At 38.1% G+C, this 14388-nt stretch overlaps 2 protein-coding genes across 4 annotated transcripts in view; one reads left to right on the top strand and one right to left on the bottom strand.

Moving 5' to 3' along the window:
- The window catches only part of LOC113512197 (dynein axonemal heavy chain 1-like), an 86129-nt gene that overhangs the window by 45750 nt on the left and 25991 nt on the right, over positions 1 to 14388 (top strand). For all 3 annotated transcript variants that reach the window (XM_052893869.1, XM_052893868.1, XM_052893870.1), the window contains 10 exons: positions 622 to 760; positions 1333 to 1495; positions 2792 to 2961; positions 3448 to 3669; positions 5952 to 6113; positions 6690 to 6867; positions 7704 to 7834; positions 9100 to 9205; positions 9514 to 9668; positions 10862 to 11050. In XM_052893869.1, the coding sequence (XP_052749829.1) occupies positions 622 to 760; positions 1333 to 1495; positions 2792 to 2961; positions 3448 to 3669; positions 5952 to 6113; positions 6690 to 6867; positions 7704 to 7834; positions 9100 to 9205; positions 9514 to 9668; positions 10862 to 11050 (1615 nt within the window). The remainder of the gene's footprint in view (positions 1 to 621; positions 761 to 1332; positions 1496 to 2791; positions 2962 to 3447; positions 3670 to 5951; positions 6114 to 6689; positions 6868 to 7703; positions 7835 to 9099; positions 9206 to 9513; positions 9669 to 10861; positions 11051 to 14388) is intronic.
- On the bottom strand, positions 11183 to 13873 carry LOC128200452 (uncharacterized). The gene is made up of 2 exons (XM_052893878.1): positions 13857 to 13873; positions 11183 to 13332 (listed from the first exon to the last, which is right to left on the bottom strand). The coding sequence occupies exon 2, from the start codon at positions 13325 to 13327 to the stop codon at positions 11456 to 11458; it is 1872 nt and encodes a 623-aa protein (XP_052749838.1). The 5' UTR covers positions 13328 to 13332; positions 13857 to 13873; the 3' UTR covers positions 11183 to 11455.

Genomic DNA, 14388 nt, shown 5'->3' with positions numbered 1-14388 from the left:
CAAATTTAACATAATACAATATTGTCCACGAAACCAAGCGGTGGTGTTATTTAATAAGCTGCCTAAGGAATTGATGTCACTGAATGATTTAAATATCTTTAGGATAGAATTGTAGTCATTACTGCTAGAAAGGTGTCTGTACTCAATTGACGAATTCTAATTATAGTAAATTTGAATATATACCTATATTGTTTATGTTAAGAGATGACTAAGTGACTGCAATATTTGTTTTATGCTTAATTTAATTTATATTTTATGTACTGTATCAAATTATTGTATCTACTATGACATTCAAATACAAATTAATAAATAAATAAATAATACGAATAAATAAATAAATAATAAAGAAACTACTGGATGAATTAAAACAAATAATTACGGGAATATACGTTACGTTTAGCTTAGAATGAATTAATTATGAATTAATGTATTATTATTAATCAAGCATTAGTAATTAACTATTAAATAATTAATAAAAATACATTATTTTTGATCAATTATATAATGTAATACTTTATTATATTATTACTGGAAACGAGGAATGTTACACATATGTTAAGAAATACTAAAAGCAGCGAAATAAATGGTGCCCGTCTTATAGATAATGTAATGTCCAATTAGATTGTTGAACAAGAAGATTCACACAGAATTCGGCAAGGATTGGGCGGACGTGGTCGGCGGGCGGCTCATGCTGTTCGGCGACTTCATGGACATCGGCGCTGACGACAAGAAATACGTAGAGATCACGGACAGAGATGAGGTTGGAAAGAACAATTCGTATGTCATTCACATTTTTCTCAACTCTTTGTGAGACTGAAAAGCATTTACTCTCTTGTTTTTATTCTTACGTAACACCATTTTTACATAAAAACACTCTGTCCCATTCGTGTTTCTACCGTGAAGCAGTTGTGTTTGTAGTTTAAAGAGTGGAATATGGCAGTGAATTTACAGGGTACAGAGGAATAACACCTAAAAATTACGTCAGTTAAGTCAGTGATAATTAAAATCGACTCTTGGTTTTTTTTATGCAACTTAGAATGGCAAACAGGCTGACGGCCCACCTGATGGGAAGTGGTAACCGTCGCCTATAGACATGAGCAGTACCATGGATATAAAAGAGTATACTGTTTCGCCCATGACACCCCCTATGCGTTGCAATTCCTGAGGACTCAGGTGTTATTCCTCTGTACCCTGTAAATTCACGCCATATTCCACCCTTCAAACCGAAACACAGACATGCAAACACAACTGCTTTACGATTGAAACGCGAATTGGACAGAGGTACCCAAGCAAACGACTTTTGTACAAAATCTCCCTTTCTCTTCCTTTCAGCTGAACGAGGTGTTAGCTCATTATCTGGACGAGTACAACCTGACGACAACGGTTCCCCTCGACCTGGTGCTGTTCGAAGATGCAGTGGCTCACCTGTTACGTTTGGCGCGTATTATGCGCCAACCAATGGCCAATGCACTGCTGCTTGGCATGGGGGGCTCGGGTAAGTATCTATGTCAACAGTTCTTAATCTATTTTAAATTATTTATTTATATTAGTTAATTATTATTATTTTTATAAATGAATATTTATTTTAATCATCATTATTATTATTATATAGAAAACGCCGTGTTCTCGAAATTAGAATAAAATATGATAAATTTGCAATGGGAATGACATAATTAATTGAAACTGAACTTGTTATTTTGTAAATTATGAATAAATGATCTGTATCTTATAGATGTAAAAGCTTTTTTTTTGTTATTTTTTTTTTTATACAACATAGAATGGCCAACAAGCTGACGGCCCACCTGATGGAAAGTGGTAACCGTCGCCTATAGACATGAGCAGTACCATGGACATAACAGATTATACTGTTTCGCCCATGATACCCCCCATGCGTTGCTTTTCTTGAGGACTCAGGTGTTATTCCTCTGTACCCAGTAAGTTCACGCCATATCCCATCCTTCAAACCGAAACAGAGCCATGCAAACCCAACTGCTTCACGGTTGAAACACGAATGGGACAGAGGTACTCAAGCAATCGACTTTTGTACAAAGATTTTACAGGTAAATAGTATCTACATACCTGCTTCTGGCGAGGGAAGGGATTGTTAATAATGCAGACTACCAGTCTCGTTGTTAGCAATATACCCTGTCAGGTCGACCTTCACGTGGTTCTCCCTGGAAACCATTATGCTGAATCCCAGGTGTATTCATCATAGTCGGCTAACTGACCTACCTTTTCATTCTTACCTATCATTCCTTACTGGTGCTCCGCTAGCGTATACCGCTAGCGCAGGTGAGGTTACCGTTCCACTATGATCCATTAAAAACATACCTGCTTCTTGCCGACTTTTAAAATATGTGTAAACAACGCGGAAGTTTAAAATTAATTCGTTCATAAACCTTTTTGACTGGTGACCCAATGTGTAAATGAATTTGAAACCCGCAACCTTAATATTGTTTGGGAGCAAATTGCCCCAAATTGGTTTCCCCGTCTCCACATAAGGGGGTGTGAGACGCCCCAGAGTGTGACCCTCGTGTTTTATTTACCTTTCGCTGATAATAAAAAAGATTAACTAAAGCCTCGTGATTTCTTATTTCTTTTCCGATTTAAGAGCTGCGCTCTTGTTGGTGGAGCTCTTGCCATTTACCGCGATTTTTAGCCACTCTCTTCACCTCTTGATACGACACGACACAATTTGTTCCATCATCTGTCTGATGTAACTATGCCTTGGTCTCTTGTATCTATTTTACCTTCTATTGTAATGTTCATAACTTTTTATATCGATTTTCAGGTCGCCAAAGCTTGTCGCGGCTGGCGGCAAACATGGCGGAGCTGCAGTGTATTCAGATCGAAATAACGAAGGCATACGGCCAGGCGGAGTGGCGCGATGACCTCCGCCAGACCATGTTACGCGCTGGCGCCGATAACAGGGGGGTGGTCTTCTTGTTTTCTGACGCACAGGTTACTTATTATAGATTTATGATTTAAAAGAGTCTCCGATTAACGTGATCATTTATATTGTTTCAACCGTAAAGCAGTTGTGTTTGCATGGCTGTGTTTCGGTTTGAATAGTGGGATATGGCGTGAATTTACAGGGTACAGTGAAATAACATCCGAGTCCTCAGGGATGGCAACGCATAGGGGGTATCATGGGCGAAACAGTATACTCTGTTATGTCCATGGTACTGCTCATGTCTATAGGCGAAGGTTACCACTTTACATCAGGTGGGCCGTCAGCTTGTTTGCCATTCTAAGTTGTATAAAAAAAAAGATGCAAGATCTTAGTGGCATTAATTGACGAGTGACTCAACAAAACACACACACAAAAATGGTGTTACGATGTAAAACTGTATGTAGTGTTTCTAAGTAAATAAAAAATTTAAAATTGATCTATTTGATTTTCCGCCCACGATATTAAAACAGTGATGTTTACCAACTACGATTCAGATAAAAATGGAGTCATTCCTCGAAGACCTGAACAACATACTGAGCTCGGGTGACGTGCCCAACATCTACGAGGCCGAGGACTTGGACAGGATCTACATGGCGGTGCGGCACGCGGTCATGGAGATGAACTGGGCCGCGACCAAGACGAACCTGTTCGCGTGTTACCAGCGCCGCGTCAGGAGCAACCTGCATATCGTGCTTGTCATGAGCCCCGTTGGTGAGGTGGGTAAATGCTTTCAAATAGTAATTGTTATATATCAAATAAAGAATAACGCTTTTTTTTTATATACAACTTAGAATGGCAAACAAGCTGACGGCCCACCTGATAGAAAGTGGTAACCGTCGCTTATAGACATGTGCAGTACCATGGACATAACAGAGTATACTGTTTCTTCCATGATACCCCCCATGCGTTGCCATTCCTGAGGACTCAGGTGTTATTCCTCTGTACCCTGTAAATTCACGTCATATCCCACCCTTCAAACCGAAACACAACCATGCAAACACAACTGCTTCACGGTAGAAACACGAATGGGACAGAGGTACCCAAGCAATCGACTTTTGTACAAAGTCTCCCTCTGGTAAAACACAAATTAATCATGGCTTTTTATTGTGAATGGCGTATTACAACTGATGACAGGCTATATCGTCATAGTCGTAGAATGCTGACGGATTTATATATGTAATATTTGTCAGATCCGTCAGTATTCTACGACTATGACGATATGTTAGTACCCTACATAATAATAGCTTTTTCCATAAAAATTTATAACAGTGAGGGTGGTTCTAGAAAAACACTGACACATTGATTTATTGATATACAACAGTAATCATGGTAGAATGAGTAGGGATATATATTTAATGGATTACATCTTGATATGCGTTGAAAAAAAACAAATTTTCACCATGCCTCTAACTTATAATTACTCCTCTCCGGGGGGAAGGGATTGTTATCAATGGGGAGGTTAAAACTTTAAAATTTTAAACAACATTTAGAAACTCTATCTAATTTATCATTAAAAATATCAATATCTGACTGCTGAGCAAGCAGAGAATTGAGCAGAGAAATAGCCTGATAAGTAAGAGCAAACTGAGCAATGATCTAAGATATCGAGCAGATATGTACGTAGATATCTCCTTATCCCAGTAGTGGATCATAAACGGTTGATATAATAATAATAATATAAATAAAAATTGTAATCAATTATAATCAACTAGCTTTTACCCGCAGCTTCGTCCACGTAACCGAGATATGTTTACTGTCTAAGAAAAAATATATATGTTCTTTATTGCACTTGTAAGTTACATATAATATAATATATTTATAAATGTTGTGAGCAAGGGTGGACTTATTTCTGACAGAGATCTCTTCCAGTCAACCCAATACAGTGAGAAAGCATTTCGTACCTATATCTCTCTCCATCCCTTGTAGTATGTATATACTAAGTTTCATACTGATTGCTTAAGCCGTTAAGATGCTAAGAGGGGTACCAAAGAAACTTACTTTCATAATGTCCACCGAAATGATGAACCAACATCTATTGTTCTAGCCGTTGTAGGTAAATTTGGAAATCTTGATTGGTTGTGAATTCGAAAGTGGGTGCTCCACCAAATGGTAACCTAGCCATAGTTAACAGTAATAAAATAAACGTGCGAGTGCGGTCGTCACTACTATTGTACTCGTATATTGCGAAGTTGGGTACGTGACAAGTGAACACAAAGGTCGGGTACACACTGGTTTCATAGACAAGGTCAAATGACTTATAAAGATGGACGTAGCCACCCGTACATACTGAATACTACCTACATATATAATACATTATATATTTAATAATCATCATATCAGCCTTTAAGTGTCCGCTGTTAAACATAAGCCTCCCCCCTTGGGGGGTTTGTCAGTAGTTGTCATCAGTAGGCGGATTAGGAACCGCACTTGGGCTTTGTAGATGTTTTAAGAGGGATGCTGCTGCCCATCCCTCGCCCTCCCTTAGTCGCCTCTTACGATACCCACGGGAAAGAAAGGGGCACATTTGTTATTAGTAAGGATTAATTACTAAAACCTTCAAACTAACTTCTAACAATTGGACTGTTTTGTCTCTTTCTTTCAAAATGGGAATTTAGTGCAATAGAGAAAGACAGAACCCGTCAATAGCCAAGATAGGTTTATAAAACATTTAACGTTTTTATGAATAAGGTGATATTAATTTATTCCAAATTTTAATTTAAACATAATAGTTGTTACGGTTTTGTGTCGTGCGTCTCGCTCATACACTCATTGTCTGTGACAGCTGCTATCTTTAATTGGTCTAATTCGTCATAGTCGTAGAATTCTGACGGATCTGACAAAGATTAAATATAAAGATCCGTCGGTATTCTACGACTATGACGAATTGTCAGTGCATTAATGATCATCACACGGTATACCCAGCCAGGCAAAAATAACTATATGTATCTAATTGCCCAAAAGTCAAATTATATATTAAAGTGGCCACTTAATATGACAGATATTCCGCGCCCGCCTCCGCCAGTTCCCATCGCTGGTGAATTGTTGTACCATCGACTGGTTCAGCGAGTGGCCCAAGTCGGCTCTCGAGTCTGTCGCCACGCACTTCTTCCACAACATGGGCGAGCTGCAGACCTCCGACGAGGTCGTAGAGGCGATGGTGGTTGGTATCCATTAATTATTTCGTATCAAGTAACTCGGGATCATTCCGTTTGTTAGTCTATGGGGGGCTTCGAACGTTAAGGAGATGGATGTATGGAACGATGGTTATGATAGCTTCTTTACACCTTATATATCCATGATAGTTTGGGGGAAAGGGATTGTTGGTAATGGAGACTGAGAATCCCATTACTAGCATTATACCCAACCAGGTCCACCTCCTCGCGGTTCCCCCTGGAAACAATCATGGTTAATTCCTGATGAATACATCTGATGGGCTAACTGGCCTAATTTCATTCACATCTATCACCCTTCACTGGTGCTCCGCCAGCGTATCCCGTTAGCGTAGGCGGGGTTACTATACCATTTTCACTTATCAAAAAAAACAGTCCCATTACTGGTAATATCCTACCAAGTCAACCTCCATGTGGGATTTGGAAACCACGCTGGTTAATTTCTAACATATTTGCCATTATGAGCTAATTGACTTCTTATCGTTAGCATAGCATAGCAAGTCAGTATAACAAGGACGTCATTTCATGTTGACTCATTTAAAATATCCTGTGGTCGTTGCCTGCAGTCGGTGTGCTGCTTCGCTCACGAGAGCGTATCGGCGGCGAGTGCCCGGTTCCTGGCGCGGTTGGGCCGCCTCAACTACGTCACGCCCATGTCCTACATGGAGATGCTGGCCGCGTACGCAGACATGTTCCGCAAAAAGCGCGCCGCCATACTGGCAGAGTCCAATGCGCTGAAGACCGGTAACTTAATCATTGTTGTCTAAATACCATATCGATGTGAACAATAGGCTATTACTATTATCACTGCTTCGGTTATGCACACACGCTCCGCGATACGTTTGTCCTCGCGTATTGCTCCCACGGCACAAAGGCCGGCAGCACACCTGCAATAATGCCTTTAGTGTTGTGGGTGATCATGGGCGGCGGTAGTCACTTACCACCAAGTGAGCCGTTTGCCTCCTGTGTTGTAAAAAAAAATGCTGATTGACCCGTGACGGTATAGGCATAGTCATACATTACAATCATCATCGTTACATATATCCACTGTCACACTGAAGATATATTGGGGGAGTCATGAACAGTCACAAAGAATGGTCTTCTAAGCTTAGGCAAATAAGAAAGGAATCTGCCAATACATACGTTTTTTCTACTTCATGCATAAGAACGAACGACATCTATATTTCGCGTTTTGTTCTTTTAACAGTCGTACATATGTTGTTTACCTGTATGGGGTCGTAATTGGGGTCGTATTTTGGGTTGTAATTGGGGACTTTGATTCTTCTGCAAATATTCCATATTCAAATCGTTATTATCCTTATTTATACTCCTAATATAAATGAGAAGGTGAGTTTATTTGTTTGTTATCTCTTGGCTCCTTAACGGCTTTACCAATCACTGCTTAATTTGGTAACACGCACTATATGGGCTGGAGAAAGACATAGGGTACTTTTTAGTACCTGGTCAGTGAACATATCTCGGTCACGTGGACAAAGTCGCAAGTATAGTTATAAAGCTATAAATTATTTATATTATATTTAGTATTTTTATGTCCCTTATTTTAACTATTTGACACACAGGTCTGAACAAGTTAAACCAGACAGAGGTGGAAGTGAAACAGCTGCAAATAGAATTGGCGGAACTGAAGCCGCTCATGGAACGAGCCGCCGACGAGACGAGGAAGGTCATCGAGCAGATAGCTATAGACACGGTGAGATGTTACAAATGTTAAATTTAAAAAGACGTTTTAACTGACTTATGATTAGAAGGAATGAGTGAAAAATAATAGGGGGGGGGGATCTAGGTTTATTCGATGGATTATTTTTTGTGTTTTATCTTTTTTTAACTGCAAAGTGATTTTATTATGACTAATTAAGTTTTTTAAATAAGATTATATCTAATTTTTTTAAACTATGGTGACAAACAAGCATATGGCCCGTCTGCTGGTAAACGGGGTAACCGTAATCAGAAAATGGTAGCCGTCGCCTATAGATATTAATAGTAGCATGGACATAACAGAGTATACTGTGTCGACTATGATACCACTTGTTTCCTTTGCATATACATGTTTACAGTCTTCTTAATTATCTTTTTATTTTTTATTACGTTTTGTTTATTTAGTTTTTTAGTTTTGTATGTATGCTAGAGATGCAAATAATTTATCTACATACATACATACATATCTGTCACGCTTATCTTACATTAGGGTAGGTAGAAACAATGGAACGCGAAATGTTTCGAATCAAGCAAACCTTAAATAATTTATTTATTTATAGATTAGAATTTGCCGTATGGTCTTGGTGAAAAATAAGCTACTCCTTCCTTTACCGTAGATATGGGGTAAGGGGCGACTAAGGGAACTAAATGGTCGAGGGATGGGTAGAGCCCCCATTAGGGGTTTTTTGATGGGTGAAAATGGTATGGTAACCCCGCCTGCGCTAACGGGATACGCTGGCGGAGCACCAGTGAAGGGTGAGAGATGAGAATGTAAACAGGCCAGTTAGCCCATCATGATGAATTCATCAGGAATTAACCATGATATTTTCCAGGGGCAACCGCCTGGAGGTCGACCTGGTTGTGTATATTGTTAGCAATGGGATTCTCAGTCTCCATTACTAACAATCCCTTCCCCCCCCCCATTAGGGGTAGGCCTGTGTTCAGTAGTGATCAGTTAACGGTTGATATGATTAATTTCCCTTTCAATTTTAATAATCGCAGCTGTTTTTTATACGAATTAATCTATAATTTTACAGTCTTTTAATAATAATAATAATAATAAAGGAAGATTCAGAAAGCGGTGCTCTTAGATTCTGCCCGCATTGTACGCCGGTTTCTCTCCCTGGGGCCCTGAACCCCGGCCAACTGTGCTTTTGCCGGGAGTTAGTTGCCATCTCCTCTCCTTAAGAGGGAAGATGAGAATTTGTGAGAAAATTGAAAAATAATAATAATTTTTCGTTGACAATTGATTGCATTTAGGCAATAGCAGAGGAGGCTAGGATCAAAGTGGAAAAAGAGCAAGCCATTGCCGAGAAAATGGCGCAAGAGACCACCGCCATGGCCGAAGATGCACAGAAGGATTTAGGTATGAATAGCTCCCTTGATACTATGCCTCGTTTAGTGTGGACCAACCGAGTTCTTTTTTTTTTATATACAACTTAAAATGGCAAACAAGCTGATGGCCCACATTCATCAATCTTTTCATACATGCTCGCCTGTTACGGGTACTTTTAACTTTAAACTAATAATATAAAGAGGCAAGCTACATTATCCGCAAGTAATATTATCTGTATTTTATATTCAAAGAACTTAGAGAGAAAGAGAGGGAGAGAGACAAATAGAGAAAAAGCTATATTTTAAAATTCTAACTGCAATGTTCAAAATTTATTACAGACGAAGCGATGCCAGCGCTGCGTGCAGCGGAGAAAGCGCTGCAGGAGTTGAACCGTAATGATATAGTAGAAGTGAAAGCGCTGAAAAAACCGCCCGCCGGCGTCGTACTAGTCATCGAGTCGCTCTGTGTTGTGTTCGACATCAAACCTATCAAGGTGTTTTATTATTTTATTTAAACACTAGTTGATCCCGAAAGTATATTGATCTGTCCCCTACTGTCACCTATCGGATTTATCGTAAAAACCCAGTGGGGAAATAAAGAAATGTGTGAATACGTTATAAACTTTTATTAAAATCAAATGAGCAATTTCGGAGATTAGCGCGAAGAAACATCGTGATACGTTTTTGTATATTAAGATTGAGTGTCCTCCTATTTCCCTACTGTGGTTTTGCGATAGACCCGGTAGGTGGCAGTAGGGGGCAGTTCAACATTTTCGGAATAAACTTGTTTGTTTCAAATTGAGAGATAATCCTAATAAGTGAGATAGACGAGTGTGCACTGGTGTACTGCGTTCTGGTCTCCTATACAGTAATCCCCTCTATAACAAGGTACTTTTATAACGCGTTTTCATATTACGCGATTAATACGGGTAATCCCTCGTATAATACGGGTATTCCCCCATATAACGCGGGGCTTGAATATTATAGTAAAAAAATATTTCGGTGGAACGTTATTTCAGGATAGCTCCGACAGCAAATAAACATGTAATAAAACTGTTAATTTATTTGAAATGAACTGTTTTTTAGTTTAGTAACATACGCATAATTTTTTTATTTAAAATGTTATTAGTTTGATTTCTAATAAAACATACATACATATTTCGTTCATTACATAGTTTTTTCTTAATATTCAATTTAAAGTGCCTTTAACGAGAAAAGTTAAACGTGAATCATTTGTACATAACGCGTTATACGGGGTCGTACAAGCGCGTTATACGAGAATAACCTACAACCTCCAACCTACCAGAGGGGACTGTACAAAAGTCAGTTGCTTGGGTACCTCTGTCCCATTTGTGTTTCTACTGTGAAGCAGTTGTGTTTGCATGGATGTGTTTCAGTTTGAAGGGTGGGATATGGCGTAAATTTACAGGGTACAGAGAAATAACACCTGAATCCTCAGGAATGGCAACGCATGGGGAGTATCATGGGCGAAACAGTGTACTCTGTTATGTCCACGGTACTGCCTATATCTATAGGCGATGGTTACCACTTTCTATCAGGTGGGCCGTCAGCTTGTTTGGCATACTAAGTTGTATAAAAAAAAACAACGGGTTTTCCTATTACGCGGAACGAATCTACCATATTATAGGGGGGATAACTGTATTTACATATTATTGTTTGTTGCCAGGAAGCGGGTGCTTCATTTGGTGCGAAAGTGCTGAACTACTGGAAGCCGGGTTCTCAAATGTTGGCGGACCCCACCGCGTTCCTGGACTCGCTGATGAAGTTCGATAAGGAGTCCATCACTGAGGACATGACCAAGAAACTGAAGAGGTTCATCCAGAATCCCGACTATGAACCTACTAAAATTCAAAAGGTAAGAAGTTGTGACACATTTTTTTTTATGATACTTAGAAAATTTACGCACTTCAGTGACTTTTTTTTCTCGCTTTTCCTTAACATAACCTTGCTGTTTACTTTGTTTAAGTCATAAATTGTTTTATTTAATCTTCTAATACAGTTAGAGATGGGCAATCCACCTGGGTGGGTTTAAAGTCTGGTGGGTAAAAACCGGGTGTTTTGGGTTTATTGGGTTTAAACCCCATAAACACCCAAATTTTTGGGTGTTTATGATTTTGTACTTCATCATCGTCATCTCAGCCGCAAGACGTCCACTATACTGGACATAGACAATATTATTATGCAGCCTACAGAATAAAAAACTTTTAATTTGATTTTGAGTTTATTAAGAAAGAGATGAAAGTAAAATGTAAAACTACAGTCAATCACTGTCAGATTCAGAGTTATTACAAGCGATGAATTGTATAGGTTCGATAGGCTCTATTTCGTCTAAACTGTTATGTTCATTTACTTGCTCAATGAAAGCTTCTAAGGTATTTTCTTCATTAAACTGAATGTCCTCGCATTCAGCTTTATGTTTAAGATTCCAGTTATAACAAATGAATGAAATTTTTTCAGTTCTTTCAGTTGTAAGTCGATTTCTTTTGTTATTATGTATGTAGCCTTGGATACTAAAGGAACGCTCAGTGGCTGCCGAAGTACAGGGAGCTGATAGAATACGAATCGCTACTTTGCTTAACTCAGTGGAACCACAAATACCTTTCCACCATATTAGGGGCTCAATGCTATCTAATGAGCTCCATACAAATCCTCTGGCCCAAAAGTTTTCTTTAGCTTTATAACACGCCAAATCTGCCATTACATTTGACAAACTTAAGTGTTGGCTTAAATTGTAGATAAACTCCATACCCTTAAGTTCTTCCTCTTGAGTAAGTTCGACTCCTAGAGTCCTGGGGTCTAGAATATATGCTGCAAAATGTATTGGCCTCATTGCCATATTGCATCTTGAAGATACTGATGTTAGAATCTGCTGTTTGCTTTCTTCGCTCAATGTCGAAATCTCATTTAATGCAAAACGTATCTTAGCTTGTACATCTCTAAATGTAATGTATGTGCGATGCAAACGATTCTGGTCGCTCTCTAAGTAAAATATGCTTTCAGTGACTGGTTCCAAAATACTTATACATTCCCCTGTCTTCGTCCAGAAATCATCACTTAGAATTAAATCTTTAATATCTCTTGAAATTACCACATCTTCTCTAACTGTTAATATTTGCAAAGCTATCTTATTTGCTTTCAAACTTTTTAACGAAGTAACATGACTTCCCCATCTTGTAGCACAAGGCAATTTTAGTGTTTGTGTAGAATCTTCACCCTGCCTTGATTTTATCAACAAGGAACTTAATCGTTGACTCCTTTTAACAGTTTTTATTATATTTATGGCTTGCATAATAAACACAGTTACTTCTTGTATCTTTACAATATCTTGGCACAACAAGTTAAGGATATGTGCACAGCAACCGAGAGGAACAACATGTGGATATTTGAGTTTTGTTAATTCGAATGCCTTTTGTATATTTCTAGCGTTATCGCCAATAAGTACAAGAAACTTATTTGCTCCATACACTTTCATTACTTTTTCAACTTCTTGGCTAAGGTATTCACTAGTGTGAGGATTACTTTCTGTATTCAAACTTTTAACGTATGCAGGTTGAGGTTTTGATATAAGAAAGTTTATTATTCCTTCATTTCTTAAATTAGACCAGCCATCGCACTGAAGGTGTAAGTAACTACAAGCATTTAGTTCCTCATTTAACTCAAAACGCATTTCTCTATATATTTTATCTAAGTATTTTGTCGCTAAAGCTTTACGTGAAGGTATTTTAAATTTTGGTTGCAATTTTTCGAAAAATTGTATCCATAAAGGATGTTGCACCATCGATAATGGCGTCCCTGTTACAAATATAGCTCTCGCTAATTCTGTTTTTATATGATCATCGGTGTCTTGAAACTCAGCATTTATTGTAGTGTTAGCAGACGACGAGGGGCTTATAAAAGAATCATTTGTCTCTATCTCTGACAGTCCAGACATTTTGGTTTTGGACGAGCTATCTTTTATAAGTTTCATAGAGTCTTTTAATGTTTCTGGAGATTTTGGACAAGTGATAAGATGTTGAAGCATTTTGGCAGCATTACTGAATTTGTAGACCTTATTACAAAGCTTGCAAGAAACAGACTTGTTTGGTAAAGTACGGTAGTGCTCCCATATGCGTAAATCTTTAGGTCTCCCCATTGAACCTAAAAAAATGAACGATGATTAGTTGGTCTGACGAAAATTCAACAATAGAGTGCCTATTTTTTTACAATGATTATTTCTTGTTATTTACAATAAATTTATTAAAAAAATAATAAAATAAATACAAAAAACCTTTGTAAAATTACATCTCCTCGGAGGATTAAACGCAGACGCTAGTTTATTATCGTATTGTTCTGTATTTTTCTCAGCAACTTCTTTAATTCGATTAGGTACTTACGCATATTATGTTAAAAATAAATATCTAGTACACATCTTAGGCTATCCACCATTATTATCCAATGACGACTCTCAGCTAACTATGCACTATCATCCAAAATAAACGTGTATGGAAAATTTTATCCCAGTCGGTTGAGGATTGAGGATAATTGCATCAACATACGAACATACCTACATACTTTTATTTACATAACGCAAGCTAAATAAAAGCTTGTAATAATACATCTAATTTTAAGTTAAAATTGTTAAGTGATCATGATATAATTGTATCATTCAAAAATCCACTTACCTTTAATTATTTCTTGTTAAGTATAAATATTATTTCAAATCTGCTCCCTTAATATGCACTTTTTTACTGCTTTTCCTACCTAACACGTTACCAGGAAGTCACGTTACCAGAGTCAGAGTAATAGTGAACACGTTTGACAGTGATTGTCGTCGCCTCATATTCAGCGTCGACGAATAGGGGAATCCCCAGTCATAATGTATTGCATGCGTGGCGGTCTTACTTCAAATCCATAAACAAAGAGATAATTACAGAACTCGATACTAGATGGCGCTGTTTTTGTTTGAAGAAAGTTTGCGGGCTAAAATACATAGAATTTCATCAATGACTTCCACAAAGAACAACATTTCTGTTTTTTCTAAGTCCGTATCTCTTCCGTATATTTCATAAGATATAAGCTTGGGCTACATTGTTATGCAACGTGATTTTGTCGCTGTCTTGCTAGCAGGGTTGACAGATATACGATTTAAATCGTACTCATACTATTATTTGTCTATTTTTTAATGTACGATCGTAAAGATTATGATCGTAATTC

The sequence above is a fragment of the Galleria mellonella genome, unplaced genomic scaffold, assembly GCF_026898425.1.
Source record: "Galleria mellonella isolate WM207_F2 unplaced genomic scaffold, CSIRO_AGI_GalMel_v1 utg184, whole genome shotgun sequence".
NCBI lineage: Eukaryota > Metazoa > Arthropoda > Insecta > Lepidoptera > Pyralidae > Galleria > Galleria mellonella.
Note: the sequence above shows the minus strand (reverse complement) of the source record. Positions and strands in the feature narration are given on the sequence as shown.

Bases quoted from the DNA above. Each gene is read 5' to 3' on its own strand.
- LOC128200452 (XM_052893878.1), bottom strand. From the start codon at position 13,327: ATGGGGAGACCTAAAGATTTACGCATATGGGAGCACTACCGTACTTTA.